This window comes from Diadema antillarum, unplaced genomic scaffold (assembly GCF_040938485.1).
Source record: "Diadema antillarum isolate AM-2024a unplaced genomic scaffold, OU_Dant_1.0 seq00001036_RagTag, whole genome shotgun sequence".
Classification (NCBI taxonomy): Eukaryota; Metazoa; Echinodermata; class Echinoidea; order Diadematoida; family Diadematidae; genus Diadema; species Diadema antillarum.
Genome location: NW_027271868.1, coordinates 92204 through 103580, shown reverse-complemented (window position 1 = coordinate 103580; position 11377 = coordinate 92204). Strand labels below are relative to the sequence as shown.

Here is an 11377-nt window from a genome sequence, read left to right as displayed (position 1 = left end):
CAGAGAATAGAGAGAACATTGACACAACCTTTACAGTATTTACAATGACTTCAAGAGATCATACAGGAGAAATTCCTTCATGCTGGGTAAACATGTAGTAAAGCTGAAATCTTGATCAATGGAAGTTCAAGCAGTATCAGATGTAAATCTGATAAGAGGTTGACCGGTCTTTAAAGAGCTCCTCCTACATGTAGGTTACTCATAATAGATTTAAATCTAGATCTAGTATTGATTTTGTGGTAGCAATGTAATGCTTGATTACATTTTCCTGGGTCACTGTCAGGACCACAAAAGGCAAAGGCTGAAATTTGCTATGATGAACAAAAGAAGAAAAGAGAAAGCAAAAATTTAATTGATGGCTGTATACATAAGGGATTTATATTTCTTTGTTGTGCAGTCAAACAGATAAGATAGACAGTTCTTGTTTCCGAATAGTGCAACTGAAGTGACCCTGAGAAAGTACTGTGTTTTCAACCGTCCAGTGGTCTCAGGCAATATTGACTTTGTTCTGCGTTGCTTTATTTTGGCTCTGTAGTAGACAAGATGCAGGTGGTATAGGGATGAAGGATGGGAATATCAATATTTGATATAAGCCATGAATAGGTGTTTACACAATGATGATGAATGCTGTTTGACAGCTGTAGTGAATTGTTGAATGGATCTCAGTGTGTTGCTTGTTGCCATGGTAACCACACAGTATCACCTGGCTTTCCAGTCGGGTGTCCAATGTTGGTGAATTTTGAGGACAGTCAAGTTAATGACTACATGCTACAGTGAAGTATGGCTCTTTACCTTCAGTCTGTGTATTTCTGAAATGAACTTGTGGGTCTAGCTGTACAGTAGTGTGTAGATGTGGTTCCTTTCTGGATTTTCGCTTCATTTCATGTACTCAAATGCTATTGGAATACAACATTATCTTTAGCAGCATGTCTTCATTCAGCTGAAAATGTAGGATAAAGCAGTGCATTGAAGGACTGTGACCAAAAGCTGTGTTATGATACATAATGTGACAACTCTGAAGGTCGAGGAATTTCTCACGAGCTGAGATCAGAAACTGACTTACCAGTATATTTGATGCATGCTCTGCCGTCAATAACCTGGAATTTAGGCCCATGGTTTGGCACCATATGTTTTGTGTGTGCTGCACATCATTGACTGAAGACCATCTTTATCGCATCAAAAGTAAATGATGCACTCTTACTCTTGCTGCTTCTGCAGTGATTGTGATTTAGAGTGCTAAATGGAAAAGATAGCTGATTATTTGTAAAACTGTTTTCCGAGACTAGAGCGAAAATGCGTGCACTGTGGACAGGTCGCTGAAAACTTCCATAAGGATCCAGTCTCTTCTATACAGCCTTGGAAGACTTTGTATGATTTTTTTATTGGAGCCAGTGTTCGTGGTAGAAAACATTTTAAAGATTTTTAAGCCAGCCAACAACTTCAGATGTGACTTGTTGTTTTAGATTCATTTAAAAGTCTGTGATTGCTGACGATAGATCTGCACGCGTAAGCCAAGTGTTGCTGTAGAAAGGGGTGTTGTACCAGAATGGCAACAAACAGGAGTAGCCCTAAACAAGCACAGCAACCCCAGTACTGGTGGGTGGATCCCACTGAAGTGCTGACAAGACCCCGTCATAGTGTCCTGGATGCGATTCTTAGCAAGATTCGCAAAGCAGATCCAGACCGGGTATTGTATAATATTGTATTGTATTGTCAAATACATAGAAGAGACAAGAGTACTAATTCTGAAAGACTATTAGACTGCCACTCACTGCCTCTGCTACTCTGCTACTCTGCTGTATACTGCTACTACAACCACAACCACCATGATTACTGTTACTTTATAGGCCTACTGCTGCACCTACAGTTGCTACTACTTCTACTACTACCACTGCTACTACCACCTCTGCACTTTGCATATTGTAGTATGATATTGTGTTTGCCCACAACTTGATATACGAGGGAATCTATTAAGACAGTGCCACAATTGTAACTGGTGATCTGTTCACTGTTGTATATGACCTATATGTCACAGCTAGGTTATGAAAGGCTCACCAGTGTTATCATTCGTGCGTAAACCTCTGGAATTGCGTGAAGCTGAGTACATACAGTGTACCTCAGTCAATCATGGTCATAGCATTCACTGTCAAATACAACTTGAACATCTGGATTCTTGGTAGTAGTAAGCAAACAATTATTTTTTCCTTTTTGACCCCCCCCCCCCCATCATTGCATTGTATCTTGTGCTATTAATCATTGTAAATGATATCTCATAATATATGGTTTTTGTATTAAAATGTAACTTGTATAGGCTATAGTTGTATATCAGGGGCCCCAATTTATTATTATTATCATCATCATCATCATTATTATTATTATTATTATTATTATCATTATTATTATTATTATTATTATTATTATTATCATCATCATCATCATCATTCTTCTTCTTCTTTTTGTTCTTCTTCTTATTATCATTATCATTATTGGCATTTTTAGGGTGGGGGAGGGAAGAGGGATATCAAGGTCATTGGTACCACCAAGGAGGTACTAGGCTAGTACCTCCTTGGTACCACCACCCCATTAGACATGAAGAATCTAAGGATGGAGCATCCTGGGTTTTGTGATTTTTTTTTCCCCAGCAGTTTTTTTTTAAAATTGTATTTTTGTTTTGACAAGCCAAAATAAAGCGGGAGCTGCAGCCCCTAGCCCCCCTCCCCTTGTATAGCCCCTTTGTATAGCCCCCTTGCATAGCCCTAGCCCCCCTCCCCTGTATGTGTGTCTTTATTGACAGTTTGCAGTTCATTAATGTCTTATTCGTTGTATCAATGTCTTGCTCTGTACAGAAATCCCTTCTTCACAGACTGGTATATGTGGCCAAACTTCATGACAGTCTCAGTGATAAGAGAGACCTTGGAGGTAAGTGAATGGATCGTCTTTCTGCTCCGGGAGAATCTCCGACTTCTGGACTTTTAAAGGGGTGGGATAGTTTTGGTTGAGATTGGGGATTCAGTTTTAACTTTTTGTGAGATACCGGTAATGAGAAACCTCTTGTGAAATATTATAGAGCTTACAATTCCAGAGGCATTCAAAGTTCATTCGATCAAAATCGATATCAGAATGGCTGAGATACAAAAACAAACAAACAAACAAACAGAGTAAAACGAAGTGGTCTTAATAAAAGGTGGGTCCCACCTTTTATTAAGACCGTATGTTTTACTTTGTTTTTGGATATCTCAGCCGTTTCAAAACCAATTTTCATCAAATACTAGTAAACTTTGAATGCCTCTTAGCATTGTATTGTGTGCTCTTTAATATTTCATATGGGGTTTCTCATTATCTCACAAAATGTTGGAACCTGTTCAAGGTCCCATCTCAACCAAAACTATTCCATCCCTTTAAAGGGTTGGTGGGCCTTCCCTGCTAAATGTTATGCTTTAAATGAACAGGGTGTCAGACAGAAATATGACTGTAAGCTTGTAGCAGCTGTAGATGACATTTGGAATTATTTCAGTATACTCAGTTGGTGTTTTTATTAGTTGATATATCGCCACTAAGATTATTTGTATTTTGGCAATGAGAAAATGCTGTAGTTTTTCAAAAGGCATTCTTGGGTATTCAAGTGCTATTTTCATTTCTCACAGCTACATTTCTATAGTTATTAGTATGAGTAGTACACATGTTGTTCTGAAATCAAGTCACCATGAAAAACAGATGGACTGTATGGGATTCTTTTGTTTTCTTTTGTTTTTGAAGCTAGGACCTAAGTAAAGGGGCTCAAGTTTTCATAAGAAACACATACAACCAGCATCAGAAAAACAAAGTTAAACATAGATTAGCGTGTGATTTTTCAATGACCTCATTGTATCCTGCTAACGGTTCTACTATGTTCATGTCAATAACAAAAGCTAAAATATTGTATGAGAAGAAAGTCAATAAGCTCAGATGCCATGGTTCAAGCATGTTAAAATGTTGATACCGGTAACGTAACAGTGATGATTGTTTCTATCAAGCAGGAATATGTGATATTCTTTCGGAGGATGATGAAGTAAAGAATGAAGCCTAGGAATATTGTAGCCTTGATTCAGTAAATACCATATTGATATCCTGACCTTGAATATTTTGTTTGTGTCCAGCTCACTATGAGAGACAGTTCAAGAACTGGCAAAACCACTTTCAGGGTGAGGGAGCCACAGGGATGCTGCTGGTCTATCCCAACCATTTCGTGCACTTAGTGGAGGTGAGAGCTTTGCTTCTTTCTTCATTTAGCAGTAATATGATAGGGATCCATAAAGTGAAGGGAGTGTTTGCTGAAAGGGGAAAAAGTTAGTCATCCCATAAGACCAACACCACAAGTGAGGCCGACGAGATTGACGTTGAAAAAAGGTCCATGAGTCATACAGCCCTCGAGTTATACAGCCCACGAGTCATATAGCCCATGAGCTCGACACTAGACGAATAAGGCTTGTGAGTCCGACAATAGGTAAACGAGGCCCAAGAGTCCTACACTAAGCAAATAAGGCTCACATGAGGCTTACTGCTTAGAATTCATGGGCCTTTTTGGCTTAGTTTCAAACTCATGGGTCTTGTTTGCTTAGTGTTGGACTCATGGGCCTTGTTTGCCTAGTGTCGGACTCATGGGCCTTACTTGTATGGAGTCATATATCAATTTAAAGCTTTGAGTCTGCCCTTTCATAATCTGCCTTTAACTAGCATCCATGTCTGGCGACTTTTTGTTGGCTTTGTGATGCAGGATCACATATTGACTTTCCATTACTATCTTTCCCTTCGCCTTTGTCTCACTGCCTTGAAAACCTTAGTCATCCAGCGAGATGCTAATGGCCCTCATCCGAGATCTCCGTGACATGATTGAGGGTGGTGGCCTAGTGGAGCAGAGCAAGATCCTAGTCATCTCCAGCAATGTGCCCACCCGACTCTTTTCCCAGTGGAGCTTCCGAGTCCTCAACCTGCCAGCCTCCAGGCTTCAGGAGTATGAGACCACTGAACCCATTGAGAAGCTGGTGAGTATGGAGGGTAACGGAACATTCCCCCTGTCAGATTTCAAGGGGGAAGGGATAAGTGAAAGAAAAAAGCAGTGGTTGAATATGAAATGAAATGAAATTTATTTACCAAACAAACATCGTCAACATAGTCAAAACAGTCAATAGTTAAAGTACAGTTTTGGCAAAAAAGAATCGGCAATAGTGTGCAGGCTAGTCGAGGCCAGTCCTTTAAAGGTGCATAGTCCCGGTAGTCTAGAGGGTGCTGTTGATGATACTGCCGATCACCGTTAGCATTGATATGAAGATTACCGAAGTTGAGCTATCATCAAGAGTAAAGTGCATAAGTGTTGCTGAGTAACGTTGCCTTCGTTGTCTTCTCTGCGCATTGCGCAGTCTGTAGTAATGCCAATCGGCCTAGTTGTAGACGACAAAGTTTCAGAGCGAATCGGGAATTCCCGACGATTTCGCAAGTGGTTAAATTCGTGATTGTGGAGTCCTGTACCAGAATGGAGAAGAGTACTCGCGTACGTCACATTCACATTGGGATCAGAGTCAATATTTTGGTGTGTCTTTAATTTCGCGAATGGCACCTGACTTGCGAAATTCGCGAAAATAAAAACCTCGCGAAATATTCAGCGTATACAGTAATCTGAAATCTTTTCCGCAGATATATTACCAGTGTGTTACTGGCTTCATCAAGACAATGTTCTCATTGCATTTTGCTCTACTTGAGCAAAGATAGCATCAACAATACTAACCACACATGCATACATACTTACACACATTGATTTGTAGAATACTGCATTGTTCATATCTATTACTCCGCAAGCATGACAGAGTAAAGGGGTTCAAGTATGTTGTTCCCTTTTGTTCCCTGTACCTCACAAACGAATCTTTCCCTGTGTTCACAGTAGGTCCTGCATAGCGGGGAAAGATCCATGCCGCAGGGCTTTCCCCTCCAAAACCATAATGTGGATGCTCACTAGGACTTCTCCTGGTGTCCCAGTGAGGCTTGTTGGGTCCCAGACAAAATTGGAGGAGAGAGTGATCATGCCCCTCAATTTTCATTTCCATCAAGTCCTTAATGAAACAAGATGTATTAATACTCATCATGCCACATTATATGTTACAAGAGTATACCATCATTTTGAGATGTTTGTATTACCCATGTATATTGTTTGGAAAATAAAACATGAATGAATGAATGAATGCCACATGACTGATACTGCCCAGATGTATTCATAAAATGTGCACATCGGTAGCATGCACAAATATTTCTTGTGCTCCTAGCTAAGTACTGCTACGTAGCAATTTCTTGTGTGATGGCATCTAAATTTGCTAAATAATATGATATAAAAGAAAAGCATTGTTTTTTTGCTATACCACAGGCACCTGAGTGTTTGGCATTGATGCTGAAGTTAGGATCATATCTTGCAAAGCAGCCAAAGGTAAGTGTCATTCATACTTCTTAAGCGATATTTGATATAGACGTGGGATGTTGATAAATGCATGGAACTTGTACAGCAAAAGCTAATCCAAATGTTGGTCATACAGTGATAGGGAGGTAATGCTTCCCCATTTGAAACTTACAGGTGGATGTTTCATTGACATAGTAAAAGACTTGACACCCCTGTCAGTAACTCGCCAGTGAGGGCCAGGCCCGCACTAAGTTGTAAAATTTTGAGTATATGAGCAGGCTATTTTGGCGCTGCTGTTATTGGCACCAGGCTAGTGCCAGACCTGCGTCAAATGGTTTATGAACCCGTAGCAGCATCATGTTCCAGCCAAAATTCCTTGCCCGGTCAAAGTTCACAATTCCCTGGCTGTGCCTCCACGGGAGTTAGCATTGCAGGTATCCCTTTCATGGCAAAGTTTTGTGAATGGGTCATTGTAAAAGTATTTGATTTGCATCTGTGGAAATGAATGTGTCATAATGGCTGTGATATTGTGGCGGAATGTTGATTTCAGAAGCATACCCCATCTCTTTTGTTACATTAGGGAGCTTTAGATTTTAGGCGCGCAGACGTTCAAAGGAAAAAAACATGTTCTGAGCGTGCGCAGTAGCGCGCGTAAAGTCAATCTATTTTTAGCTTGAGTTGCCTGAGTTTTTCACTACGCGTACTGGGCTATTTTTACGTCCGCACAGTTTGCAACGCAGAGAACTACTTCATGCACTGATCATATGGGGGCGCGATTTTATTTTTTATACGTTGCGTCCCAGCGTAATCCAAAGCTACTTTTCCACACGACGCAAGGGAGAGGAGAACGTCCAGCGCAAGCGTCGGCTCAAACGTCCGCGCGTCAAAATCTAAAGCTCCCTATTATAAAACAAATACAGAACACAATAAAGTCAGCTCATTTAGTTTGCATCAGAAGCAAAACAACATTCTTTTACAGTTTTACTGGAGATTCCACATCATTTCCAATGAATATACATTTCACCGTCTGTATATGATTTTTGTATGTATGTGTGTGTGTGTGTCTCCTAAACAAGAGCTGGGATAGGCTGATGAACCAGGATTATAGCTTGAGAAGTCATGTTCTTGATTGGGCATATTTTAGGTACATGAATGTGATATATGCCATGTATAGGGAAAGAGAGAGCACGTCTAGAACGAATGTTTAGGTCATCTGGTATTCGAGCGCTCTCTTAGAGCGCACCGTACCCTTGCCAAAGGAGCACTTAAATGCTCCCGTACCAAAGTGGACCACTTTTTGATGTGCTTCAAAAGCTTACAGTACCATGCCCTGCCAGAGAGTGCTTTAAATTAGACAGAAACTATTCCAAAAGTGTACCATGTCAGAAGTTGTTAACATTCTGAGCAGAGTGCGGGTAACCTTCATCATAATACAAAGATGTGATTCTCTTTGTTGGGGACGAGGTGAATGACCCCATTGTTACAAAATATGTTATCTCTGACTTGAGTCCAAAAATGACTCATGAGGTACGCTATCTCCACAGAGTGCTCAAACGCTGCTATTCTGGCATGGTATAGTACGGTTCAGTTTGCTTTTGAGCACTCGAACATGGCAATAGAGAGACATATGGGCTTTTACAATGTGAGATGTTTTTATATACAGCGTGTACATCGGCAGGCTGTAGTTTGAACCAGAGAGAGTAAACTGTTTACACTTTTTTTGTATTACAGTCTGTACAGTGTACTTTGTGTTATACACAGAATTTCTCTTTTCAACTTCAATTTAAACTTGCTGTCAGCATGGTGTACAGTAATGTAAATACTTGTCTCTTTAATGATGTTGTGCTACATGCCTCTAATAATTCTAAGATATCAATAGAGCACCAGCAATGTGTTCATGTATGTTTTGTGTATGCATATACAGGAAATAGATAGAAAATGCTGTGGTACACTATACATAATAATATGCACATAGAGTGTACCGGCACACATTGTTCTGATACATTCACATCTATAGCAGATATATTCTAGACACCAATCTACAATTCACTACTCATAAATTTGCAAATGCATACAGACTACAAGGAATAGTTTAATTATGTTCACAAAACACAAACCATTTGAATGACATGGCTATGTGTACTACCATAGATACAAACACACAAACATGCACACTCACCTACCCACCCACACACTCACACACGCATACACACACGCACACACACACACACACTTGTACATCAGCACCCTGGGCTCATATCGTTCAGACTTTACACAAGGGAACTCTCTTTTTTATTTGACTTACATATTTGCACAATAGCACTTCATTCACTTCAGATTGGAACAAACAACACTCTGGGGTTGGAGTGTTTTTATCTCTCCCAGGCATGTCAAATGATACTTTAAAGATTTACGTTATTAGTTCTACGTGTGTGTGTTCCATTCCTTTCTTCATTTAAATAAAAATTTGTTACAAGACATATTATGTTCAGAGGCTGTTGTCCAAGTCAAGCGCTTTGCTTATTGATAACGGTCTCCTCCACCTGTACACTTAAAGATCTGTAATATATATCTATGCATTTGTTACACAGTATCAGTGAGCACTGTATGTTACAAACATTTTTGCATGTTGCTTGAGAAATGGCATGTATGAAATATTCTTCTCTGTGATCACAGTCTACGCTGAACACTGAAAACAGGGTAGATATTTATATGGATGCATATGGCAAGAAATGTCTGATGATCTTTACTTTAATGCATGCAGAAGTCAGGTATATATCATATATCGCCGCTGGGGTGACAAGACCTTGTATCTGCAATTTTGGTGAAAATGAGTTTTTTGGATTAATGGTCAGTTAATCAGTTAAGTGATGTCCTCTCAAAAACCTAGATGTCTTACCCCAAAAATGAAGCCCCCCACAGCATGTCAAAGGAATGTCTATCCCATTGGATACAGTGCTTTGGCTGCCACGATTTTTGCTCTCCTGGGGCCCGTTTCATAAAACTTGTCATCAGTGACAAGTTGTCATAGATGTGACAAGCTACTGAAATCCTTGCATCTGATTGGCTGAGAGCAAATTTGTCATAGAAATGTGGCAGTTGTCACTGATAACAAGTTTTATGAAACGGGCCCCTGAACATTTGACATTTTGTAGATACGAGGTCTTGTCACCCCAGCGACGATATGTAGATGAAATAGTATTCTGTAAAACCAGAAACAGTCATGATATAAACTTTCGCTAATTAGAGCTGTTGGCCTTTTCCATGACATAAAACTTACACAAATTGCCAACCATGAAAAAGTTGCGAGCTCTTACTTGTGCCACAGCAAACCGCCCTTGTTTGAAGTATTAAAGGCGGGGTAGGGTTGCAGATGGACAGACTGGAATTTTTTATATCATTTTATGCATTAGATGCCAGGATCACTGCAGTGTCCCTTAGTTGGTTACGTAGCTATCTAGCCACTGCTAAATTGGAAGCAATAGCATAATAATCCAGTGTTGATTCAGTCTGTAAGAAGCTTCATATGTCGTTAGAAAGAGGACGTCTTGTGCTAGCTGAGAGTTGAGCTTCCGTTCATTACCCCACTGAGTATTCCAGCAAAGTTTCTTGGCATATGATGTGATGGCAGTAAATGAGAAGTGGGCAGACTGATGTCATAAATCATGCTAATTACAGTGAGAGAATGTCAAATGCAAAATCACCAGAGGCAGCGGCAGGAATAATTTAGCAATAGATGTGTCATTTAGGACTGCGAGAAAGGGCATGGCGTAATTGGTAAACAGGCACCAGAATATCAAGTGTCAAATTGTTGTTAAAGTCATACTCTGGCCTAGTTCAAATGGCAGTGAGACAAAGGAAGCAGGCATCAGCATTGCTTCTTTTTGTCGTCAAGCTGGTAAAAAAAAAGAAGGAAAAAATACAGAGAGTTCTTGCTCCATTAAGTGCTTGTTAGCTAGTATGCTGCCATGTCAATTAGATAGGGCATTGTCAGCTGCTAATATGACTCATCCGTTTGAGACTTCCTATGTTTTCTTGTGTAAAGGCATTGTTTACCATTAGCAGATGAAACAAAAACCCAGCGTTAGTACTTCAAAATAGTTCTAAAATGTGAGTTAGGGATAGAAACTACCAGATTTTTAAAAAAAAGTTTATCAGTATCAGCAATGTTAAGTACTGTCAAATATACAAAATATGAACAATAGTTTTAATGAAATTTCATCTAGACTAAACCATCTACAGTTATGGTTTAGTGATATCTCCTTATCTAGGCTTTATTGCAACATTTTTATATGGTAGGATGTTTTGTGATACAACTGACCTACATATATGCATGAAATGTAATAACGCGAACATTTTTAAAATCACCACTCCCAATTGTTAACAGTACCTTTAATTTATCTTTTGGCAAAAGAAGAGCCACTGCTTAGTGCAGCACCTGTAGCTTTCTAGAAGAACATTATACAACCCACATCACATGTACACAACATTCCTATGAAAAGGGAATAAAACCAAAACATTTGATGGAATGCAGCAATATTAGAAGAACACTTCGGCCAAGTTTGAGGAAAATTGGACAATCTGTTCAAAAGTTATGAATTTTCAGAGTTTTTACAAGATTTTAAAGACTACAATACTTCTTGATGTTTACTGTGGAAAACGATATGAAGAAAATATTTTTTAAAAATCAACATATTTTCATTTTTTATGGCATAATGAAAAACACTTGACTTCCCTCTTTCAGAGTGCAGGGGGAATAATAGTACCTTCAACATATGTCAGTAGGAAATCAGGGTAACATGTATTTTTCAGAAAAGATGAAATTTTGTGGAAATTTCATATCATTTTTCATATGTGACATCACAAACTGTAGAAGTCTTCTCATCCAGCTGATGCTGCACAGAAACTTTTTTGAGGTTCATAACTTTTAAATGGATTGTCTGATCTTCCTCAGAC

At 39.4% G+C, this 11377-nt stretch overlaps 1 protein-coding gene across 1 annotated transcript in view; it reads left to right on the top strand.

The window, feature by feature from the left end:
- The first annotated feature begins 1546 nt into the window (after window positions 1-1546).
- Window positions 1547-11377, top strand: part of LOC139742913 (testis-expressed protein 47-like) — a 30485-nt gene continuing 20654 nt past the window's right edge. The window contains exons 1-5 of the mRNA XM_071653419.1: window positions 1547-1687; window positions 2847-2919; window positions 4137-4240; window positions 4821-5021; window positions 6392-6451. Of these exons, the coding sequence (XP_071509520.1) occupies window positions 1547-1687; window positions 2847-2919; window positions 4137-4240; window positions 4821-5021; window positions 6392-6451 (579 nt within the window). The remainder of the gene's footprint in view (window positions 1688-2846; window positions 2920-4136; window positions 4241-4820; window positions 5022-6391; window positions 6452-11377) is intronic.